Raw genomic sequence first — 27,028 nt, forward strand, 5'->3', positions numbered from 1 at the left:
AGCTGGCGCCGCGGGCGTTCCTTCTTTCAAAGCTCGTAACTCTTCTAATAAGACAGTTTACGCGAGCTTAACTAGAGCTTAATGCGTGCAACTTCTATCAAATATTTCATTATGATTTGTTGCGCGACCGAAACACTTGTCCGTTACGAGTTTCGCCCGTTAATACGATTACTGTAATATAATTTCTGTGGGACCATTTTTCCATTCAAATACACTTGATTTAATTTTATGATGTTGAGAATTTATATCAAGGTTTATCATATAGACGATATGTTCCGTATGAGCTAAAAGCGGATGTCTATTTATATTTGTATTTATAGAGTTATATGGTAGATGGAGGTAATTCGATTTTATATATGATTAATGATAATTGCGTTGTTTTTGCCCCCGTTGGCTCGGTGAAGCGTAGGTATAATTATTAAATACATAAAAATGTTACTTGCCGCGATTAAGTGTTGCCTCTAAAATTTTTTTTTTATGTAAACGATTTAAGTATTTTTTCGATAGGTATTGTATTTCATTATAAGAGTAGCAAATATAAATAAATATATTCGGGGCAAATTCCAAAGATTGAGTTAGCCTTGAAGTAAGTTCGAGACTTCTGTTACGATATACTACTAACTCAACGATATTATATTTAAAAATAAAGACTTAGATTAAACTTTACTTTAGATGGACATCTAAGACCCAAGCCAAGCAGGGTACTCATTATAGCCCAGGCCGGGATTCGAAACCAGGACCAACTGTGACCCAGACAAGCGCACTACTGCGCCACTGAGATCGTCAATGTCGATGGTGTATTTAAAGTGAAATTTCATATATGAGTAGGAATTTTTATCTTGAGAGAGTTTGTAGATTGTGGATAAAGCAGAAGCAAATAGGAATCTTGTTAAGTGGAAATATTTACTCTTCTTTGCAGGAAATAGGCGTTATTATATGTATCTTTGTAACTTTAAAGACAAAGTGCCGTGTGGTTCCCGGCACCAATACAAAAAAGAATAGGACCACTCCATCTCTTTCTCATGGATGTCGTAAAAGGCGACTTAGGGATAGGCTTACAAACTTGGGATCCCTTTTAAGGCGATGGGCTAGCAACCTGTCACTATTTGAATCTCAATTCTATCAATAAGCCAAATAGCTGAACGTGGCCATTCAGTCTTTTCAAGATTGTTGACTCTGTCTACCCCGCAAGGGAAATAGACGTGACGATATGTATGTATGTATGTATGTAGAAACAAAAACATTAGGTGTTATGAAAAGCAGAAGTAGTAGAGTACTTGACCTGTTTGTTAAACTTTGTTTCTAAAGTACTCCGTAAACCAGAGCCCACCACCAACTAGTTTACATGAAAAGAGTACTATTGAATGAAGATGTAGTGAACGAAGTACACAGGGAACATTGAAAATAGAAAAATGTAGTCTACCTGCCCAAAAGAAAACCAAACGAACGACGAACAAACTACGATAAAGACATGTTTTTATGTATGTATGTGTCTTGTAATAAATATATTGTAAAAGATTTCTTATTCAAGATATCATTTAAAAGATAGAGACGTCGATACAAAAGCCTAGTCTTACAGCCAAAGCGTAGTGTCCTTCAACTCTTTTAAAATTTCCGGGCTCACTGATAATACGTTGTTTTGGTAAACAAATAAACAGACGGAAGTACATGTTTTGTACGGTCATATTTAAATATTTCCTATCTTGTGGTCATTTGTCAAATACATAAAACTTCTACATTACTTACGTTTCACCTACAAAAATGAGTAAAATTTTAAATAGCTAATGCCTCAAATATTTAATGCAATTAATTTCAATTTATGTGTTACGTACACAGTGGTTATTTTCTGATCGTGGGGTTTGGGCATTCGCTTTGCTAAGCCGTAAAAGGAACGCTATTGTTGCGCGCACAGCATCCTAATTCTAAAGCGCCCGTCACAATGCAAAGGACACTTCATATAAACTCGATTTAACATTTTAAACGATGATATTGAGTCCATGACAACCTCCTAAGTCGTCATGTCACTCAACGGTCAGCCAACGGTTTTATTGTATAAAAAATGTGATATCTGATTCTTTTATCAGTTTTTATATTCATGTCAAATGTCAACTGAGAATTAAGTTGAGCAAAAGCCCAAGTATATGTATTCATATTGTCACTTGTAGCAATCTCAGAGAAAATAAACAGAAGTAGCAATAGCTGTAGTCGCTTGTTATTTAATTTACTCTGTACATACTTTGTACTAACAGCACACCAGATATGTTGCATAAAAAGTAATGGTAAAACATTTTTAAATATGTATGGCACTTTCAAGAACAATAAATAAAAACGATTGCAGTATTTATAGCGCGAAGTGTGAAAGATAATAAAGGAGACTGCTGCAAAGGCGCGTAATCGAACATCCAGGTATCAATAACTCCCCTTTTTATTATTTTTTATGCGTCGTAAACTAAATGAAACGCTTAAATATACGGTATAGGAATTTAAAAAAATATGAGATTTTACGGTAGCTTTTGTTAATTCCAATGTTTCGTATTTCAATGGCGAATAATTGAAACTTCCATCTCATAATTATTCTTCGCCATTAAAGTTTAAGATTACTCGAGAGCTACTAGTTACGCAGACAGGAGACATGACTTATTTAGTGCCCATGTTGCGTTTCCATCTTTAATCTGCGTGGGTGCATATTTCTGAGAAAACATTTCTTGTTGACCGTACATAATGCTGCTGAGAAAACAGAAGTAATAATGTTAGCCGTACTTGTATGGCAAAGAACTCCGTAAATGAATCATCGCATATGCGCTCCTCGTCTGCGCGCAAAAAGAGGTTTGTCGAAAATGCGTCTCGTTTAGAGTGCTCAGTGCCCGCGGGCTGCAGTTTGTACTCATCCCTTATTTATTTATGGCATGGGGAATGTATGAGGAATGTTCAGTTTTTGTGCTGCTATAACTGCGACCAGCGCGCTCACTGCGGACCGCGACGCAGTGAATTCTTTAATTGACGAAACGCTGCAGCACTGCATTCCAAGTGGGATCATTAGCCATAATGTGGGAATATAAAATGGATTAATAATGGCTAATTTCCACTATTGCTAAATCTGAGCTGCAGTATAATAATAATTTGCAATAAAATAGTCTAGTTTGTGTTTTTTGCAATTTAAGTCTTTTCTAGGTTTAATGTTTTTTGTAGCCTCAATAACATTATAAATAGTTGTTATTGTGAGACTAAGAAAAGAGTTTTAATAAGCTTCAGCTGATCAAATCTCATCGAGGATAAACTTATCAATGAATCTCGAATTTTAAGTAGCTGTCACCGGGAAAATCCTGAATACCATAAAACAACAAACTGGCAACTGAAGGTGAAACCGTAATCTAAGGTGTGAGGTTTACAGGGTCGCAGTAACCAAACTGTAGTCGCTTTTTGGGATAATCCGTCTCCTCTTTCTCCGTTTTCAAAAGCAAACTAGGCTCAAACAGGCGCTACCGGGATAAAAGCCAAAAGACTATACAGACAAATTGATATTTGATCTGGTACAGATAAATTATGATGTCGGTTTTGTGGATATATTAGTATGTGAACGTTTCCTTTAAAAATGATATTTTTTTCATAATTTTATTACAAATATATAGAGGCCTAATAAAATAATTTGTTATCTGCCCCTTACACCACAGCTTAGCGAATTGTTTTCATTTACCATTCATTACCCAATAATAATTTACCCCCAGGAATGTATTATAAAGTATTTTACTAACTAGATATTTTCTCAGAAAAGTAATAAAACGACATGTGATTAAACGAGAAAAATTACTGTTATAGCTCGTATGGCTTAAATTATGTTCAAGTAATGAGTCGTTAGTTGCGATCAATACTAGTTTCTCTTATCAGTGATGATAAAACATGCGTAGAATTGAGCCACACCCTGCACTTTCCCCGGCGTCCACACCTGCCGGGTGAGCGAGGTGAAGCTGCCTGGCCTGTTCCGCTGTTAACGCCTGATTCAATACATACTGCGGTCCGGCTAACATTTATGGATATGTGGCTACGTGAGGTTATTGCATATGAGACGGGTTAAACACTCACGGGAAAGTTTCCCTTATATGCTCGGCTAGATAATATCTCTCGCCGATATGCGCGACTGAAGTGCTAAACGGAAATATCATACGTTTATTAGTTGCAGTGATGGATTTTAATTATGATATTAATAATGAGGCTACGATGGCGGCGACGACCGCAGAGGATAAGCCTCGGCAGGCGGGCGCACGCAACCCTGCCGACATGCGTGCCGCTCCGTTACGACACCTACACCGAATTTTTCCACATGCCCGAGCCGCAGATAAGCGGCGAGCGACGCTGGCGTGTAATGTATTAACGAACCGAATGATCGATAGCTGGACGCGTCACCGGACGTGGACGTCGTCTTTCGAAACACGTCGCAGCTGCCGACTGATCTTTCCACCGGCCACTGCAGACCAGATAAATTGACCTAACTATCAATCGACCTGGCTTAATACTTCATCTGTGAAGCGGTTAATGAGTCCACTAGTTAATTTTTAAATTTATCGTCCGAGTAGCTGTTAATGTTAGATTTAAGTGACAACGGTGTCCGGTGTGTATTAATCGTAGGTACTTAAATAGTTTCTATTTAGGAGTATATAATAATAAGTACAAACGTATTGTCTAATTGGTTACAAAAGTTTCAAAATGTTAACTATCTTTTTTTAATTCAGCATATCTCTAAAGTCTTCTTAGGCTTATGAGTTGAATTTTGGCTCTAATTTTAATAACGCTGAGATATTGTTATCATCTATTATACGCATAAGTAATTGTTATGTAGTGTATTAACTTTTGTAAAAAAATTACATGGGTAACTTTGAACAAAGCTACCCATATATATGGATAAGAATGAAAATGATTGCTTTAACAAAACTATTGTGTTGTGAATAAGTACACGGTACGACAAATTGCCCAGATTTAGTTAGCCTCGAAATGGTTCCTTAACTTTTTAACACTTTACAACTGTAAACAATTTAAGAATTTAATATAAACTATATTGTATTATTTATCCTCAGCATTTAGAATTAGATAAGTTGTGGAAAAAGACAAAACTATTGACGAATTTAATTACACGAGTGTTTGGTTCACTCTCATACATGTCGTCAATTCATTGTACTATGCATCGAAGGTAAGAAGTTGCCTGCGAAACGGTCGTGCAATGAATGGCCGTGTCGAATTCTTTGTTTGTGTAACCGAGACTCCTTCAACCCTTGCACGGAGCCATCCGTTCCGCTCTAGCATACGTCACGCTGTCGTGACAGCTGTGTGCAATACTTTCTAATGGCACTATTCAATAGACAACACCAAACAAACGACGAGTAAGCAAAGTTGCGAAATATACTTAGATGGCTTGAACAATTGACAGCGAAGACAAGATTGATAAATTAATCATTTATACTTCTGATTGTACGCACTTTTACAAATCGGTTGCGTAAAGTTTGGTTGTTTATATTTCATGCGCTCTATGGGCATGGAATGTAAACATAAGCTTGTATGTATTTACGTGTATCGGTTCGAGGCAAACGTGATAGGAAACACTCGGAAATTCGAGGTTCGGCTGCGCAGGGCAGGTTAGACCAGTCCCGATGGCCTCGCAAGGACCCCAGCAAACCTGTTAGATTCGTTGCACGATTTTTACGTGCGCACCTACCGGAATCTCATTCACGAGGTGCAGCGCCGCCCGCGGCCCCCTGTATCACAGGCTACCAGTTAACTCGTCAAATGACTCATGCTTCGCCTGGTTGAATGTCAGAAGCTGGCTTTTCCAGTTCTCTGCTTCGATTCGAGTACTCTATTCAGACTTGTTGGAGATTCCTTATCGCGCTTTACATAGCTGTTACTTGATAATTATGTTTGGTGGTGGGCTGAATTACTTCGTGTGTTCTTCTATTTCTTTAAATTTCTTAAAACTTATATTTCTTTCATGAAAATACATTGGATCTTTGGTTGGTTTGCGCCGACTCAGCCTCCTTCCAATTACGATTCACTGGCTATATTGGTTATTGTTTAGATTTTTGTTTATTTAATAATAATGACTTCCCGTGATATCAACAACAACCAGGAACAGGAATCAGGTAGAACTACGATCCGGTCAAACCCGTCCAACGCGTGCTTCCAACATTTTTTATTTATTTGTCTGCATCGTCGGATACCGCTGGGCGTGACGTCAGACGACCTAAACTGGTTAGTGAGGGAGCAGGGATTTGCTTCGTATCCTTCCGGTTCTGTGACTGGTACAGACCTGTTCTACATCAGGTTACGCCGCACCAGGCGACCCGACCGCGTGACGTATGAGCTCACCGCTAAACTCGTATCAAACTACCCGAATCACACCTCGATAGCCGCATGCTGGTCGCAGTCGCCCCCGCGCTGACTGCCTCGGTCACTGGTTTTACTCTCTACTGGCCACCTGTCTTGCTGACTCATTCTGTGTGCGCAACAATTAGCAACCGAGGCGTCGCATTATGCGCAAACGACCGTTGGGTACCATCAAAGGTCAGTATCCGTACCAAAATGGTCACGCCTAATAACTGGTTCGTAAGTTGTAGTAGCCGCCTGACTCGTAAAACTACAGGCTTGGGATACCAGTATTTTACGTTATGTTTACTCAATTGATTCTATAGTATAAAAAATGAAAATATTTAGCTCGTCTTACGGTAAGCAGTTACCTTGACCATGATAGGACTTTTATAATACAACGACCGTTTCCTGACCTATTAAATAGTAATGACATAACCGGCGATGATTTTTAGACATTTGAAAAAACATGGATGGGGATTGGATGAGGGTATTTTACGTGCTTGCTAAATTGTTATATAATTTATGTAGAAGTGGTTCTTCCTTTTTCACTATCTTCTGAACATCGTTGTCTCAAAAAAACCGCCACTCAGCCAAAGTCACGTCACGTTTTTTAATTATCTTGTAGTATCCTATATTTGGTAATAGAAAACCTATGACATTTTCATTTAATTCTTTGTTCTCAGGAGACGTAAAGAAGCCATGGAAGTTGGCGGGGAATGGCGTGCTTACTACTCAAGTGGGGCCGAGCACCCCCTGAGCGCAGCCACCTCTGCAGTGCTGGGAGTGGCGGATGATCAACCCCAGGCCCTGGAGTATTACAAACTTCCTCCACTGGCACAGGACACTCACCTCAGTCTGCATAAGGAAAACGCAAAACTAATTGATGTTTGGCCGTAAGTCCAAGCTTTTGTCACACTTAAAAATAACAAATGCAAGTCGAATTTGACTTTGAATTACCAAAAGTCTTTGAGTTATAGGTATTGTCTTAATGATATTCAATTGTTGAATTCTTAAACCTGAAATAATAACGCTGACAAAAATGTTATAAGTGTATATGCTAATCTTATCTAAAAATAACAATGAGCGTATCGAGAAAACTATGACGGAAAATCAATCGTCGATTCTCACGGCCGTAGATCAAATCGAACGTTCGTGTATCGACGCAATTATCATCATAATCGGTGAATTTCGAGGCACGGTGAATACGGAATGAATTTGCGTAAAATTTATATGTAAACTATGATAATACTTATGCGATTTCTTTGTAGCGCAGTTTTTGTTCGCGTTCGGTTACTGCCTTGTGTTGGTTCTGTCTCACGGACGAGTACACTGAGACAAGACGCCGCGTGGCTTCCGGCCCCAACCAAAGGTGTAAGAATAACAAATAATAAAAATGTTAATGTTCCACTCAATAAATCATAGGTGCTCATTTGAATACGTATAGAGGGATTAAGAAACTGCCAGCGATCCCTTGTACCTGCTCATATTTTTCATATGGAGATTTACATATTTGCGCTATTTCGCGATTTTATTTATTAATTTATGTCAAAATTAATTAAACTATATGTATTCATTCCTCACTATATATAAAGGCAGCATTTAAAACTTTTAATTAATACAGCAATAGTTTTATAAATATTTTATTGACGAAAAAATAAAGTTGCACATAAAATGTTAAAATACGTAAACTAAATTAAAAAAAAAAACAAAATGTGATATTTATAAGTACTAACTTAACTCGTATAAGTGAACAAGAGATGTTACTCTTATAACATTATACATATTGTAAAACGTACGTTTGGAACGTTGAGTTTCTCAAATTCACAGTGCATAAATTGCATCAGGTAATGTCATAGTGCAATCCCATAGAAACGCGACCCCGATCAAATTATGCTCGGTCTTTGACAAAGGTTGTTAACAGCATCCTTTGAATGGCGGCCCAGAAATGAGCAAACGTCGGGCTTCATTCACTGTGTATAATGTTAACTTGACCCCATACAAACCGTTTATACTCTTGTAAAAGTTTTATTTTATTCCATAAACACTTTTATAATAGAAACGTGTTTAAATCCATGAAAATGCTAATTTTATGGATATGCTTTTCGGTCAAAAGTATTGTTATCTAAAATAGTGGAAGCGTAGGGTGTACTACATAACGCAGTCAGTCCTTTCACAAAGATAATGTGAGAAGTGGTAAATAAAGTCCTCCTACGTAGTGCCGGTACCGCACACGTCGACGTCGCTGTGAGGGCTGCGGTTGCGGGACGCACGCTGATGTTGCGTCAATGCGAAGCGTAGGAATGCGACGTCGCGGCCCGGCAATTTCAGCATGTCATCTTCGTCATCTCTTACGGGAGTGCATAAATACAAATAATGACAATAGACGGATGTGGTTGGAAGCGGCTCACATTGACAAGGACGCCCAGGACTTGTCTCGGCTCATTGTCGGCACGCGTCCCACGCGCGTGGCCAGGGCGACGACGAGCACTGCTATTGCTCATTCATACATTCAAAATTATAACGAATGCTCGAGCTCGCCCGCACCCATCAGAGCGTTCTATGTCTCCGATTGTGTTTGTATGCTAATCATTCAGCGCCAGTGCATCGTCAGGTACGGCACTATGTTTGTTGTCTAAATCGCTCGTAATATTTGAATTGAATGCTCGATAGATGTAGAAATGAACTAGTTCTGTATAGATCCCCTCTAGATCCGTCATCGTAGGCGTGATCGTGTTTCGAAAATGCATTGCGTATTGCGCGGGCGCAGCTCGCCTTCTCTATCAGGACTGCGGATATCACGGGTAGATATTAAGTAGGATCGGCGGCCATAACCATTAATAGTTGTCGGAGGCTGTCGAACGCTAACGCCGAGATTAGCATAGAAATGCGCCGCGGGATGCCTCGGGGAGGGCCTCGCCCTCTTGACCCTGTCACTGTTCGCACTCGCCATACTAACGGGAAATCAGTTTCTCCGCACTTCTGTGCCTAGCTCACTTTACGATATAATGATAGAAATTACATAGGTTCATAATTGTTGTGCGAGAGCTTAAATGCAATTTCTAGTAAAGGTAGATATTTGTATTTATTTATGACACCTCTAAGATGTCTGTACTTTGTGTTTTCATAAATACGTCTTTAATTATGGATTGCAACTAAAGTTAAAATTTATTGATATTTTCAATTAAACTAAAGTTAAACTTTGAAGTGTTATCAGATTAAATTTATACCTACATAAAAATGTGGAACGCGCGTTGAGCTACTAAGGTTTTAAAAAAACACGACGTTGGAACCGTGTGACCCATTTAAGACTAGAACCGGTTTCTTCCTGAAGATATGTCTGCTTTGTTAGATTCATCGCAGTTAATACCCTTGTGCTCCCTTGGAAACACCGAACCCTCTTACGAAGATAATGCATAAAAAGATAGTAACTTCGTTATGTCCCTGACAGCCGCGGTCATTGCGAAGCAAAATATGAAATTGGGGCTTGACCATTCATTTTTGACCATTCTTTATCATGTGAACGTGTTTTATTGAAATAACCAAAGCAGTCCCGTTAAAGAAATTCAATTAACGAACATCCAGCCATATGCGAATTATTACTACTCGTAGTAGTCTGTTGACCATTATTATTACTTATTAGTATACTGAATACTGGGTATCTTTTCTTCTCTCCTAGTAGCTAAAACAAGATAAGTTTTTTTCGATTTTAGGAAAACTAACGGTATATTTATAGCTTACTTGTGGTATGCGTAATCAAACATTTTAACAGCTAAGACAAATGGTGAAATCGATTTCAATTAAACTTTTTGATAATGTATTAGTTCCGTGAGAAAAGTAGCAATAAACCTACATTTAGCCGAATGATATATTCAAATAGAATGGAATTGCGTTGCTCGCATCCGTCGCAAGCGCCTCCTTCATCTCATTTTATCGCCAATAGATTTTATCTGTTCGTCAAACGCTGGATGAACCGTCGTCACCTGATTTCGATTCAGATAACGGTTGCCGCTTGCAATGCATCGTATTCTTATTCCTCATGGTTCCGTACCATTTATTTTTTACCAGTAATTCCTAAGTTTAGTATATTCAGTAAGCACTATTAAAAATACTGTGCCAGAACTGTGGTCCTGCACACCCTTGTATAAATGTTTTGATTTTATTGCACCCATAAAGTATTATATCTATCATTTATTCGTACAAGAAACCATAGTTTTTATAAAAAGAGTTTATTTCTAAGAAAGCGATAGGTGCCGAGTGTGGTTAATAACGAACGCTCTGATTATTTATATTGAGGTTAATTAACCTCAACATGATCCGTTCAGACGTCACTCAAAATGCTTTAGATAATGTTGCATTTACATAAACACGATAAACAGAGATGTCAGTTTCGAAATGTGACATAAAATTTTTTTATATTCAATATTAAGAAAATCAAAATCTTTCGAAATTTTATAATTTGTATTTGAAAATGGTTTTGATCTTGCAGAGGGGATCCATGTAGCGCTGCTTCTTTCAATAATCTTCTTTGTGATTCATAAGTGTAGTTTCTATGAATGTTTTAGTTGGTGGGGTTGCAACCCTAAGCATCATATTGTCGATATCTCGTCATGTGTGAAAGGGTGTTAAGTAAACATTGCAAATAATTATAATGGCAATTGCATCAGAGCGAAGCAGCGATCCAGCTTTGATAAGAAACTGTATATTTGCATGTAAAATGAAACATTCCGCCTGTATGGATGTTCATTTTTAACTTTTATTACCTGCAACTGTTATGGTAATGTACTCGCAACTTGACACCGATATCAGATTAGGAGTTTGGGAACTACGACTTGTGATCAAGATCATCTACATAAACTAATTCCACAAGAAAAATAACAACTGGTTCACGTTGTGATTTGTTTGATGGTACTTTTATATTATTTTAAACATGCAACACAACTGAATGGAAACAAAATGGCATATAAATATTTGGATTCTTTACTTAATAATGCTTAAGTTATCAAAGATCAATATGCAATCCTATAGTGTCTATACATGATCAGACCCTAAGGTCAACATTTTTGGGATGTGTAGGTAATATTTTAGGTTTCGAGAATAATTTGTAATTTTTTTCTAGACATTCTTGCTGTACGAGTAATGATTGATTTTACAGATAAATAAAAACTTGGAAAATATTTACACGTGTATAAATTGAAGCATATTAATTTATCCATCAGGTTCATCAGGATTCGGACAACAGATATGTCTTTATCTTGTCCATGTCCTGAGAGGCATGATTAGGTATTCTTGATACAAACCAACGAGAATGTCTCTTTATAAGAAGTTGACAACAGGGAATGTGATTATAAATGATATTTGTTTACGTATTAAATCTTTATTATTTAACATATTCGGAAGACCATCAGCAGGAATTCTAGCATTTTAACTATCATGGTTCATACTCTTTTTATTCAGTGCCTCAGGCAAGTAGCTGTCACAGCAGCGCTCAGCTGGCAGCGTTCTGTGCCGGGTAGAGCCGGCGCCAACAATGACCGACAAGCAAACAATTCATTGTTGAGCTCACATGAATAACGATATCTGCATCACTTCGCCGGCGGCACATAGCGCACGGATTAACACAAATTCAATTTGCATGTAAGACGCCGAACTTCTATGCTAACTGAAGGGCTATAAAGTTTTTTGAATGTAGATACCAGTGTAATTATAAAGTCTCAATGTCAATTATATAACATCCACATACATTTATAACACAAGGGGTAGATAATATTTTTTATTATCTAACTTCAATATTATTTTAAAAATTGATTTATTTCCTTAATTAAGCATAAAAATGGTCCTTATCGGATGAGCAATTTCACACTTGTCGTGTTCCTCTAACAAATCGCATGCATAAATAACAAAGTATGAGCAGTGCGAGAATTGCAATCGGACACAGGGAACGGAGGGCCGGCTCGCGGGAGGTCGCGCGTCCCTTCTGCCGGACCAATTCGGACTCATGAAATAGTGCGACTCGCTTATCTAAAATAAACATCTGAGCGCCAATGAAACATGCCTTCAATTATCATAAATCGGCGCGCACTGACACCGGCCGACGAAAGCCGCGCCCGCGCCACTTGCGGAGGTGGCTGCATTCACATGCAAACAAATCAAATGACTTTAATGTACCTACCTACCTAATTGCCTATGCAAACTATGATATTTACCGTTTGGCGACTCGAGTCGACAAACTCGATATAAAATGTAATTCTGCTTACTGTGGAATATTTCTATATACTCGTAGTCTATATCTGTTATTCACAATTTATTACTTGGAATTTCACGTATAAATTAGCTACTTATTGCGCTGTTAAATTGATTTATATAACTGTTGTTATTTATTTCACGATTGTTAAAATTGATTGCGTCAATATATTACAACTTATCTATTTGCCATGAACCAAAAACGTTTTTTATGTCTACAATGCGCTGCTGCTACGACAGTGCTACAAATGCTCTACGACGGTCTACAATATAGATACCCCCGTATAACTTCGTTGTGGATATAAAAGAAGAAACCATAATTTTCTGTTACCATTACATGTTAGGCATTGTATACTTATTTAAAATTTCATACAATTTGAACCATAAGTTTTAAGATTTGTAACTCGTTTAACTTTCTTAATTTTGATATTCACTGACAGACCGATCATGCAAAGTTTAAGGACATTTGGAATTTAATTAGTGTTTAGTGTCTAAATTAGGGAAAAAATTAAAAGTTATGTAAGTTCTGTCTAATTTTCTAGGTACGCCAACTGCTTACATAATTTTGTAATCTATCTATACATATAATAAAACAGTAAAAATATTTTGTCTGTACATTTAGTATTTTTGACTAAAATGGATAGAGAGACACTAAGAATTAAAAATAGAAAGCAAAAATATTTTTTTTAATTTCTTGTCTTTCTGTCTGTCTGTCTGTATGTATGATCACGATTATCTCCGAAAGTACTGCACCGATTTACTTAAAACTTTCATCAATTGCTTTGTTTTAACTCAGAAAAACGTTTAACGTTTGTTTCATCAAAATCGGTTCACTAAAAAAAAGTTATCGACATTTGAATGAACTCAAGGCATGAGTTTGTTTGTTAGTCTACTTTAGTACCATGTGGTTCCCGGCACCAATACAAAAAAGAATAGAACCAATCGTAAAAGCGACTAAGGGTTAGGTTAGGCTTACAAACTTGGGAATCATTTTTAGGCAATGGTCTAGCAACCTATCACTATTTGAATCTCAATTCTATCATTAAGCCAAATAGCCGAACGTGGCCATTTAGTCTTTTCAAGCCAGTAGATCCGCCCACAAACATATAAAAAGCGCTTAATTTTGGCACCCGGTAATCCTGCCTTTGTGCACCTTTAGACCACATGAGGAATCTACATGGGACAATTCAAACTTCTAGACCCAGCTATTTAGTCTGAGGATTTATTTGTCAGTCAATCAAATGGCAGACTATCTTTTTTTACATAGAGTAGGTACCTGGTTTACCGAGCTGTGCTCGGTGGACGTCAGTAAAACCCATAAAAAGTAGTAAAACAAAAAAAAAAAACTACAAAACTTTACACTCCTCCGACATGAAAACTGATCGCTCAGATTTTTTTTACTTTGAGTAAGTACATACTCAGTAATTATTCACGTCAGTGACTAATTTGTCAATGGTCTCAAATGACGTAGACGATGGGCTAGTAACCTTTCGCTATTTGAATGTCAATTCTATCATGAAGATAACAGCTGTACCTACGTAGCATTGCAGTCTTTTTGAAACTATTAGTTCTGTCTACCCCGCAAGGGATTTAGACGTGACTATACATGTAGGTATGTGTGACAAATCACATAGATTAAGTTCGAGACTATGGAAACTGACTCAAAGATATTTTATTTACAATAAATACCTATTTAAATAGATAAATATCAGAGATTTTCTCAAATTCCTTTTCCTCATGCATCATCTATTTATTTAAAACTTTTTAATCTATACATATATACCTAATAAAACAGTAAAAATATTTTGTCTGTACATTTAGTATTTTTGACTGAAATGGGTAGAGGGACACTTTAAATGAATAATGGAAAGCAAAAATTTTTTTTTAATTACTTGTCTGTCTGTCTGTCTGTATGTATGATCACGATTATCTTCGAAAGTACTGAACCGATTTACTTGAAACTTTCACTAATTGCTTTGTTTTAACTCAGAAGAACATTTAAAGTCAGTTTCATCAAAATCGGTTCACTAAAAAAAAAGTTATCGACATTTGAATGAACTCAAGGCAAATAAGTGACGAAATTTAAAATTTTAAGTCATTTATCATTGTAAGACAGCATAATTCCTACTTAGGTATATAAATATAAGAGAAAATCAGTTTGATAATATTTTGGTTTTTCCGCACATAACATGCGTAATTCTCACGTAAAAAGATTTTTGGTTTGTTAGTCTACTTTAGTACAGTGTGGTTCCCGGCACCAATACAAAAAAGAATAGGACCACTCTTTCTCTTTCCCATGGATGTCGTAAAAGGCGACTATGGGATAGGCTTACAAACTTGGGATTCTTTTTTAGGCGATGGATAATTTACGCGGACGAAGTCGCGGGCAACAGCTAGTTTTATAATAACTTACGTTATAGCTTAAAACAGAAAGTCCATTATGTAATAAATTAAACTTACTTGGTATTACATGGATCTCACAACTATTTGTAGGGTACAATTTTTTTGTTTTTGATAACTTTTAATTCTATGTAGGTATAATATCAATAACGGTTTTTCACATTCAAAATTCGAAATTCAAATTTGTTATTCATTGTTATGGGACATTTCGAGTTGTTTTATATCTTTTGGTTTCACAACAATTGGTCGACGTGCGTGCCTTATTTGCTTGCCTCGCTAGGACGAGTAATTTTTCGGGCCACACTCGTCGTAAAAGTTACCGGCACTCAAAGCTTTTTATTATATCAATAAATTCATCAATTATATATTGGATTTGATTATTAGTGTTCTTCCTTTATGGTTATTTCGGTAATTATACAGGAACAATGATACATTAACTGTAAAATTTGTAATTCTATACATTTATATAGGACTAGCTGTTGCCCGCGACTTCGTCCGCGTAAATTTCGAGTTGAATCTTGATCATAGTAAAATACAGACAGACAAAAAATGTGAAAAATCATCTCTACCCAAAATATTTTTACCATTTTATTATACCTATGTAGTATTTTTATTTTAATTTTTTTAAATAAAATACTCAAATAACAAAAAAAAAATTTAATAAAAAAAAATAGTCTATGCTGGGGCTCGAACTTGGACCGCCAACTTCACAGTCTCACGCGCCAACCACTTTACCATCAAGGCCGTAGCGGTGGTGTCGAAATTAAAGTAGAGTACATACATACATATGGTCACGTCTATATCCCTTGCGGGGTAGACAGAACTAATAGTTTCAAAAAGACTGCAATGCTACGTAGGTACAGCTGTTATCTTCATGATAGAATTGACATTCAAATAGTGAAAGGTTACTAGCCCATCGTCTACGTCATTTGAGACCATTGACAAATTAGTCACTGACGTGAATAATTACTGAGTATGTACTTACTCAAAGTAAAAAAAATCTGAGCGATCAGTTTCATGTCGGAGGAGTGTAAAGTTTTGTAGTTTTTTTTTTGTTTTACTACTTTTTATGAGTTTTACTGACGTCCACCGAGCACAGCTCGGTAAACCAGGTACCTACTCTATGTAAAAAAGATAGTCTGCCATTTGACTGACTGACAAATAAATCCTCAGACTAAATAGCTGGGTCTAGAAGTTTGAATTGTCCCATGTAGATTAGTCATGTGGTCTAAAGGTGCACAAAGGCAGGATTACCGGGTGCCAAAATTAAGTGCTTTTTATATGTTTGTGGGCGGATCTACTGGCGCACTCTTACTATAAGTATTATTCTACTGAGTAAGTAGGTACTATGAAAGAATTGTATAAGTATTATTCTATTGAGTAAGTACTATGAAAGTATTGTCAGAAATTTCTTACTAAAAATTTTCATCTTATAACAACTGAAATATTTTCTTATGTTGATTAAGATATCTTATTGAGTATTACATAATTCTTTAGACGCAATATAAGTCACACTCAAAACTTTCCTCTTACGAGCCCAACTTGCATTTGTTATTTTACACTATTAAAAAACTAGGTATCATCTTTAGTATTCCTACTAAATACTATTTAGTATTTCTACTAAATACTGAAGAAGATATCTAGTTTTCATTTCTTTTTTTCGTTTATTTTTTTTAAAGTAAATTATAATAAATAAACTATACGTATCATTACGTACTAAATTACGTAGGTATTATCTATTTATTTGATATTAACTATGTATTCCTAGATGTTAATAAATAAATAATGTTTTATAATCGTAACCTGACAGCCGGCAATTATTTTTGTGTTTGTGTCCCTAACGACGTGATTACATTTACATATCACCTTGGATAATCGCAAATGTACTTATGTTGCATTGAAATAAACATTGTGTGCCAATTTTGTCCTTTGATGTGCATGTAATTCGGAATTTCATAATTTGTGTATACAGTTATATTTTTGGTTTGCCGTGTTTAAACTTACCTACTTAATTACTTTTAAGTAGTATAATAGTAATTATGGAAACTACAAGTGAAAGGTATCTACTTAGTAATCGTAATTGCGATTTTTAAGTATTAATTAAATTCTCATCAACCACGTCACGTTTTATTCCTGTAGGTTGTTTAGTAGGTATCCTGGTTTTATTCCTATGAAATATAAAGTTGAAAATATTAAAAAAATATTATACAATGTTTTGTAATTTTTATTTTGTAACGCTACGCAACTTATTTATTTTGTAGTGTTATTAATATCCTAGTTATCGTGTCATGCCACATAAAATAACAAAATATGAGTGTGACAATATGTAAAATTAGAATGATGGTGTGATGATTTTGCGCGCGCGCAACGAGATCGGGCGTAGAAATAGATGCGCGCGCGCAATGTCGCCAATCACGCCTGTCTCCCCTCCGCAGGGCTGGCAGCGCACTGAAGGCGACCAATGGCGCGCACGGGGCGGAGCTGAGCGAGCTATCGGGGCTTCTCCACGCCGGGCTCGTGAAGCGCGAGCCCGAGGACCTGAGCCGCAAGGTGGTCGACGAGCCGGAGCCGCACGCGCTCAAGCCGCCTCGACACAAGGTGCGTCACACGTCCGCACGCCGCCGTCGCGCGCGCACGCACTCACACACTTTCCTTACCGGTCACTCATGTTTTATTTATCGCGGTTAGCGTACGATGCGCCGTGCAGTGCGCTCACGATGCACTAGCCGCGCCCGCCCGTGCCCCTATCCGGCTGGTCAGTTCTGCCCGCCCGAACTTCCTTCTCGCAGGCGATCCCTCAGGACCTCTGCCTTACCTTGGATTGTTATTACCCGATTTTTGTGAACGTGTGACAGTCGCATAACATTAGTGTACGTGAAGCTGTGAACTGTGGTCGGACGCGGCATGTACGCGTCGACGTTAAGGAGCGGACAGTTGTCGTGGGAGAACGCGTGTAACCGACGCGTGTGTCCGCAGGTGGCGGTCGGCGATCCCGGCGAAGCGGCGTCGCCGTCCCCGGTGCCATCGCGCGCCTCTTCGGCCGGCTCCTTGCTGCCGGACGCTACGATGTACGCCGCCCAGATGTTCGCGCCGCCAGGCACTCCCAGTCCCACTCCATATGGCGACCAATATTCACGTCAACCGGCCAATTTTACCACCGAAACGTACTACAGAGAGTACTACGTTGGTGATGGTTATCAGCAAAGAGCTGCACCGCCATATGGGGACGCGGAGTCGGCTCCCACTTCCGCCTTTGGAGAGCGATATGCGGCCCCTCGATACCATAGCAAGAGTGTCATCGCAGCCGCGGGATTGACAGTGGACCTGCCTTCTCCTGATAGTGGCATCGGGGCAGATGCTGTCACTCCAAGAGATCACACCGCCGTTCAGCAGGTCGGTGCCACGTTTGACATGGGCGCGGGCGGGCGGGCTTCACACATACACAACACATACATCGGTATATACACACATTATTAGTTATAATATATTTTATAACTTCTAATCATTCTACAAAAATATTATGCTATATACAAATACTATACCAACAAAAATACTTACTTACATATTTTATGTTAAGTTTCAATAGAATCATAAATACTCATATGATTTCCAAAAAAGCCTGGAAAACGTGATAGCAAAAGCCCACCCGCGCTTATAAATTGCGAAAATTTACTTGAGACTTTCGTAGCACAAAGTAAACTTCAAAGAATTTAGTACAGCAATCATATATACTTAGCATACAACAATTTCAATATCATTATTTATTATTTCTATATCAGTTTATAAGCACTTAGGCTTGGTGCTACGAAGCTACGAACGTATCAAGTTGACTTTTGAACAGTTAGTTTTACTTAAACCGTTTTGTTTTCTTTTTATGAAAATTCAACAGTTCGTTCAGATAATTAACAATTTATTTCGTTCGTGTAAAACACTAGATGTCAATTGGCCAAATTTAAAAATAAAAATCTTGGCTGAATCACAAACCATATTGAGATAAGTAGGTAGATATTTATTTAGCTCAAAAGACGTTAATTTTATACATACATACATACATACGGTCACGTCCCCCCTTGCGGGGTAGACAAAACCAACAGTTTGGCTTAATGATAGAATTGAGATTCAAATAGTGACAGGTTGCTAGCCCATCGCCTAAAGAAGAATCCCAAGTTTGTAAGCCTATCCCTTAGTCGCTTTTTACGACATCCATGGGAAAGAGATGGAGTGGCCCTATTCTTTTTTCATTAGTGCCGGGAACCACACGTTAATTTCACTGTTTGAAAATTTCCTTTATTTCTCATAACGACGTCATTCTGAAAGGATATACGAGTACCTTTTATTTTACTATTAATGGCAACAGTGAAAACTATCTCTTCTGAGGATTTATATATATTTCCTTGAGATTGTCATATTTCTTAAATTCACTTCCTTATAAATCACGGAAAAATGTAATATGATACATTTTAAAATATTTTATTTACATTTTCTTTAATAAAAGATTAAGTCTTAGGTTAGAAAATGAAAACTTAGCTTAATTAGACATAACAACAATAGTAACAAATTCCCTGTATAGATAACCAAAATAATTAGCATTTTATCCAAAAATGGATTCCGATTTGATTCCAATAAGTTATCTTAGAAACAAATATTTCTCAATAGTTGATCTTATTAGAATGCTAATGGCTATATTGGATAAGCGATAACTGTAGGTGGAATAGGCATAATAACTAGGTGCCGTTAATTGCTGCACCATTGATGTTCAGACAATGGGTCGACGCCACGCAAGACCTTCGAACAAGCGTTGTGAACACCCAGCGTTTGACATACTATTTATGAGTTAACACATTAAAATAACAAATTGGCATAACTCTAATCGGGTTGCAGCTAAGTGGTTCTGAAGGACAAACCCTACCAAGGCGCGGCGGTCACGACCACCACACCGATCTAGATATTAAACGTTTGTAAACTCCACCTTTTGTTATCAATGTAGTAAATATTCAGATTGATTGATACACTGCATTCTAAATGTCACACTTAAAAACAAATGCTTTGTGGTAAATCATGACATGCTCATAACTATTACATGTAATTAGAATAAGTTTATATGCGTAATAATAGTTTTAATTAAGATTTGTGCAATAAGCTTTTCAATTATAAATGCCAATCCGGTGACGATGACGTATTTCAACGATATTTTAATGTGATGCCATTATCATAAATTAGTTGCCAATTAAGACTTAATTTATGGTAGATTGTGACATAAAAATCTTTTCGAGTGTTTTCCTCTACTTTGGTACCTTCCTTAATACTCTAATTATATGGTATTCATTAACCACGAACAACATTTTGAATAATAATACGAAATATATAGGTATCAATTTTTTAAATGTAGTTCCATTCTTATTTTCAATTATAAAGAGGAACTTGATTTACTATGATATCCACCGCACAACCCAAACCGATAAGGCAACATATTAAATTTTGAAGGTACCCACATAACATTAACAAAACAATTAACTGTTTTAAAATTATGTCTGAATATAATGCTTTTGGTACTACCTACCTATGGAATATTTGATATTGTTGTCTTAATTCTATCATTAAGCCAAACAACGGAACGTGGCCTATCAGTCTTTTCAAAACTGCGGGCTCTGTCTATCCCGCAATGGGTATAGATGTTATTATATGTACGTATGGACTACCTATCTGATATAAATCTGTTGGCTGACGTATACCTATTCAACTCATAAATATCTACAAATCCTTTTACAGATCGTTCATTATCTATTTATCAATTTAACACGGCTTTGCAATTTTCTAATTAAGTATAAAATTTTAATATTTTTCACCGATTTCTTTCACAGTTTTTGTTATCTTCCTACACATTATATATTTGATTACATTAAATTGTAAATAAGTAAATGGTGTAGTACCTAATGTCGTATATCAGGTTTAACTGATCACTTTGCTCATTCATGACTCAATCTAATTCTAATAGCTAATGATCCTAGTGGTATGCGTGTTTTTACAGACTTTACTAATTGCAGTTTTGTTTTACATAAACTATCACTAATGTGCGGACACAGGCTAGTATTATTAATGCAATTGAATTTCATGAAAACGATTTCGTCATTTTTAGTCATTGACAATTTTATTGGGAAAAATCATCACAAAAATAGACAATTTAAGTTTTGAAACTCTTGTAATTCAGTATTAATGTTTTGATAACTAAATGATTAAAATTTGTTACAAAGAAAGAAGAATAATACTATAGATATACGTAGAGATAATATTTTTAATATATATAATATACTTGATATTAGGAGTATGTAGGTATATATTTTTAATATAAGAATATTTCAAGGAGGAAACGACCGCGCAATTGTCATAGCTTCGTAAGGAAACAATTATTTAGTGGAACATCTAAGTAGTTTTTTTAGACTCGAAAGAGTAAAATTCACATCTCAGTATGCATTCATTATTATATGGTTTACAATAGGTAATAACCATGATCCTTGGTGGGTTAGGTTTCCTTGTTACCAGAGTCGCAGAGTACAGATATGAGTTACTCTTTATAATTACTTATTTCTAGTTACTTAGTGTCGTGGCTCACCCGAAAGTTGCAGCTGAGCTGTACGCTCAGAGAATCAGGACGAATTAACTTTAAAATAAATGTGTGACTTCCACTTATATTCCATTATCAATAGGTCCTACGTCATTCTCATGATGTGTGGTGTGTTAAGGGCATTGATAAAGTAATTGTTTTCCTTGTAGTCGTTCGACTACACGGTGATCTGCCAGCAGCCCGGCGTGGCGGAGGACGGGCGAGGCACCCCGTCGGCGCACCACTCTCCCGCGCAGCCCCCAAGGACGCGGCCCTGGCATGACTTCGGAAGGCAAAATGACGCTGACAAAATACAAATCGCCAAACTGTAAGTATTTATGGAATGGCCTTTACCTATTTATGGAAAAGTTTATTTTCATTTTTATCACTTTAAAATGTACCGGAATCCACAGCATTCAATAGCAGGGTGTTAGGCTGCTTTAGTCATCGTAACATATTCAGTAACATTCCGACGTACCGATTTTGCAACATTCCACACATGATAAACTGCACGTTTCTCACTTCTATTGGCGATAATTGGCGTTAGTTTCTTATCTATCATAATAATCGATATGTGTGTTTGTACTGATTTTCATTGTACTCGTATTTTTTTTAATTTAATAAAATTATGTACAAGATATAAAACGTTATATCAACTGCTTATTGGAGTAAAATGATTATTGGAATTTTAAATACGCGGACAAAATAACTTTATAAATGTACTTGAAACTGTTTCATCCAGTATTTAAGTCGTCATCGCGACAAACATAATTGTGGAAAAAGTGTAGGTAATTTTTCACAATTCAGTTTTAGTTCGATCTTATAGTATAGGTACTTGAAAATAAGTTTAATAAAGAATTTTTGCGAGTTCGTGTATATTTCCGTCAAAATAAAATTAAACAATTTTTCTGAAATATATTCTTGTTTTTATTCTAATGTGATTTGTGGTAAGCGTCACTTTTATATTCGTCACATTAATATTTATATGATTTGAATGTTAAACATTGGCCGAAACCCGGAAAATCGTTTAAGACCGCATATGGTATTTAATTTAGATTTGCATATTCGGTTCATCCTATTAGTATATTAGTAGTATTATTATAAGGTTCATCATAACAGCTATCAAAATATTTTAAACGGACATAAATGAAAAAAGAATAGGAGAATTTATCAGTGGTCTTTTTATTTATTTCTCTAAATAGAAATTATATTTATCATCTTCCTTGCATAATTCTCCGTAGCAATAAGTATAGAAACATTAATGTCCAGCATTACATTTATTTAAATATTTATACGTTAGTTACAAATGTTATTCTTTCGAAATTATAAGTGTCGGTATTTTATACGCATATTAAAATATGATTCCGCATTTAAGGCCAAAATTTTCAACATAACACCAAAATATCACTTACAAAATAAATTATTTTTCTCCATAGTTTCGTACTGATAGGACAGGTGAATTAAGCGGGAATAATAACACCAAGTTGTTGTGAATTGGTAAACTAAACTTGTAGAGTAATTTTATCACTCTATTCTGTGTAATGTAGTAATTTGTTAGTGTGAGTGTGTAGCGACAACAGTTCGTCCTGGTGTTTACCGACAACTTTGCACCTTGTAATGTAGCCCTTTCTAAGAACTTTTTTTTTCACATACAAACGATATAAACGCGTCTCAAATATTTTTGTCTTTTAATTACGAATTGATGGAATAAAATGTTTCTTAATATCTGTAAAAATAACGAACAACGATTACGAATACCATTACCGCACCAAGAACTTAGATTTTTTTTGTAAAACCTGTATACCTACAGTTATAATGGTGTAGCCATCCACTAGGAAAGTTTTTGGAAACTCTTAATCTCATAAATTTCAATTATTATATACGAGTACATCATTTCTAATCTTTTTGCCATATATAGAAAACGTAAAACGAAAAATTCGTATCTCTTATTTATTTGCTTGACCCACTGTTCAGTTGAAAAAGATACATCTCACTCCATGAACCAACAAAGACTACAAGTATATTCGGTTGTGTTTACGCATTTAAAAAGGTGCTAAACTATACTTCGTGAGCTCCGAATACGCTAGAAAAGGCGTCAATTGAACGTTTCCTAATTTATTCCGTAGATAAACATGTTTGTGCTCTCTATGTATGTACGTAATTCTACTTACTATCTTTTTAAAGGTTAATGTTATATTCAAAATATTTGTTTTCAATGAACGGTCTTTCATTTCACGAACTTAGTGAGTCACTGCAAACTGTTTTTTAATTTATAGTGTAGTATTTACTTATATTATATAAAGATCATTTATATAAACTAACATACATAATCATAGCAGAATTATAGATACCACCAGCGTTGCTTTTATAATATGAAACAAATTTTAGTTTTTGAGTTTGTCCGTGTATGTTAGAGCTGCGCTTTATGAATTGAAAGAAGATACAAAACCCCAAGTAAAAGGGAGAGTGTGTCTCAAATCTAAATATTATGAATAAATAAAAGGATGCTCACAATAATGATAGTAACATGAAAGTAGGTAGGTACGTCTACATAGTATCAGTTTCAAATCAAGTTGTCAACAGGTAAACCCCATGGCTGACTGAATACAATGTATATTTTATAAGTCAAGAAATTTATCATGAAACGCTTATAAAATTCGTTTGAAATCTACTTCACATCTGTCATATATGTAATTGCTGTATGCGTATAATTATCACATTAACATTGAATATGGTCGTCTGTTTTTAATGTATTCCAGTTTTATGGTAAAAATTTAAAATATTTAATATATTATTAAAAAAAAGACTATTTTGTTGTAAATCTTGTGTGTTTTTCGAATCATCGATCAATACGTTATTAGTAAATTTATAAGATTTTGTTGGTATTTGTCTCATACGTTAATTTTATTTTCATGCCTCACATTTTGATGATTACCGGATACTAATCGTAAGTATAATAAACTGTAATAAAAATTTTGGAAAGTTTTAATTTTAGTAGTAGTAAGGAAAAGGGAGGCCTTTTATACTAATCGTCTCGAGCGAACTGACACGACGCGGCGGAAACACTCGTCGACAAGATAAGTACATTAGCATTATTATCTCAATAATTACTTGCTCGCATTTGGCCCAAATAGCCGAGTCGCTTCTACCTTCGTCTTAAAGTACCTTCGATTCAGATACGCTACCGATTACCCGCTCCCAAAATAGAGGATCCCCGTTCTCCATATTTGGACTATTACTTAAGGCCAGTTAACCCCTCCACCGAAACCACTCAATGGCTCCAATATCCACTTTATTTGCTTATCGAATACCAAACTCACGAATGAGCTTTAAAAGGTTGTAACTTAATCAACTAATGTGTACGTACGTGATTATCACTTTAAAGTCTTAGGTACAGGCTTTCTTCCATATCACTAAATTGAATCTTAAATGTGTTTCTTAAAAAATATTTCCCTTTTGAGTAAAACAAGTTTCGTAAGGGATCATTAACTTTGTTTCAATTAAATTATATCTTTTATATTAGGTTCTGTTACATAGATATGCTATTTAAACCACTTTTATTAGTGAGCGTAGGATCTGACAATTTGCTCTTTCATGTGTAATTAAAAAGTACATAGATATACATATGTTCATGTTATAATATGTTTTATAGCTTTACCCAAGCATATTGACGAAAATATTATTTTTCCTTTTAAAGTAGTAAGCATTATGCGCATTACGATGGCAGAATTGCGGTCCTCACGCAATCCTAACATCTGCCCGCCTTAAGCTAAACGAATATACTCTTTACGATTAACTGATACCACGGGGAAATCATTATCGCACATGCTTTTCTTCTCAACTATATCTTTCATCGTGATTCTTGTAACGTTTAAGCATGATTTATTAGGATAAATCTCCCTCGTTACTTTGAGATGGTGCACCTTTAAAGTTAACCAATAAATGTTAGGAAATTAAAAGTTAGCTTAATCAGAGTAGACTTATGTGGCTTGGAAGAGTTCTAAAATTTATGTAAAAAAATTGTAATGCGTAATGCACATACCTAATTTTCCCCGTTTTTTCACATTTTTCATTATTTCTTCGCTCCTAATAGTTGCAGCGTGATGTTATATAGCCTAAAGCCTTCCTCGATAAATGGTCTATTCAAATAATTTTTCAATTCGAACCAGTAGTTCCTGAGATTAGCGCGTTCAAACAAACAAACAAAATCTCCAGCTTTATAATATTACGAGTACTATAGATTTGAATAACAAGTTTATTGTTGATATTGTAATTTCAATAAAAAAAGTCATTCATACAGTCAACCATCAAGTAATGTTTGTTTGTTTGTAATATCTTTATTGCATAGAATTGTTTGTAATATCTATTGATATTACACAGTAACAAGAAAATAGTAGGTACATAGTTATAAAAGAAACAAATCACTTGCATTGGCGGACTTATCCCATGAAGGGATCTCTTCCAGTCAACCGGCAATAATTGTTCCAAATAGTATTTAGTAAAGAATCACTAAATAATTAAAATATTGCAAGTACGGCTGAAGATAAACTATGCCTCTAAGTGTTCAAGGCAGGCACCAGAAATGGCCGCACCATAATAGCCGCCTCTTGATTACTATCAAGAGGCGACTATTAGGTCCATTCCTTGCAAAGCGTCCCTATTACCGCCTCACGCTACCGTCTGCATTTCTCATCTACAACTATCAGTAACTACACTACCTATCAGTAGGGAACTGGTATTATAATGTTTGATTTCATAAACTACTCAGTAAATTAAAAAAATAAATAAATGGATCTTATATATGGTACAAGGAAGTAAATAATAATTTTTATATATTCTCATTTTTTTAATCAATTAATTATTTTGGATATTTAAAGAAGTAACAATAGGAAATCGTGACATGTGAACAATGGTCGTTCAAATTTAATCATTGGATGATCAGAGAAATGCGCTCCAGTTTGTATCAATATATCTATATCTACCTGTTTTTATACATTTGGTATAAAAAAGCTTCTCAACTGCTTTTAAACACACTTATAATAAAAATTACAGCAATTATTTCTGACTCCGAATTCTTCGTAACATACAAAATGTAGTTTAATTAAAACAGAAGACACGTACGCAACTGACATGAGTTGCATGGCCAAGTACTGATACCAATATTAAAATGAAAAAAACTTAAAAAATGAAGCTGATTTTCAATAGTCAATTATGAATTAACTCATGAACTAAACAGCTGCCCTGGATGTATCCGGCGGAACGGGTTTAGTTAAAGAGCAAAATTTAACTCGTAATGAGTGTGAATAATCACACATTTTTTCTTCATAAATAAAATTGTCAGACGAAAACGCAATTAACTTGGTGTAACAAAATAATAACTTCATCATTTTAATTTTTTAAAATGACATTTAACTTTATAAAGCAACGTATTTA

At 35.8% G+C, this 27,028-nt stretch overlaps 1 protein-coding gene across 3 annotated transcripts in view; it reads left to right on the plus strand.

The window, feature by feature from the left end:
- The window catches only part of LOC106135498 (protein grainyhead), a 102,000-nt gene that overhangs the window by 49,995 nt on the left and 24,977 nt on the right, over nucleotides 1-27,028 (plus strand). For 2 of the 3 annotated variants that reach the window (XM_013335817.2, XM_013335815.2), the window contains exons 3-6: nucleotides 7,038-7,247; nucleotides 17,430-17,592; nucleotides 17,971-18,387; nucleotides 21,766-21,923. In XM_013335817.2, the coding sequence (XP_013191271.1) occupies nucleotides 7,038-7,247; nucleotides 17,430-17,592; nucleotides 17,971-18,387; nucleotides 21,766-21,923 (948 nt within the window). The remainder of the gene's footprint in view (nucleotides 1-7,037; nucleotides 7,248-17,429; nucleotides 17,593-17,970; nucleotides 18,388-21,765; nucleotides 21,924-27,028) is intronic. The other variant, XM_013335818.2, reaches the window with a different exon arrangement.

This window comes from Amyelois transitella, chromosome 3 (assembly GCF_032362555.1).
Source record: "Amyelois transitella isolate CPQ chromosome 3, ilAmyTran1.1, whole genome shotgun sequence".
NCBI lineage: Eukaryota > Metazoa > Arthropoda > Insecta > Lepidoptera > Pyralidae > Amyelois > Amyelois transitella.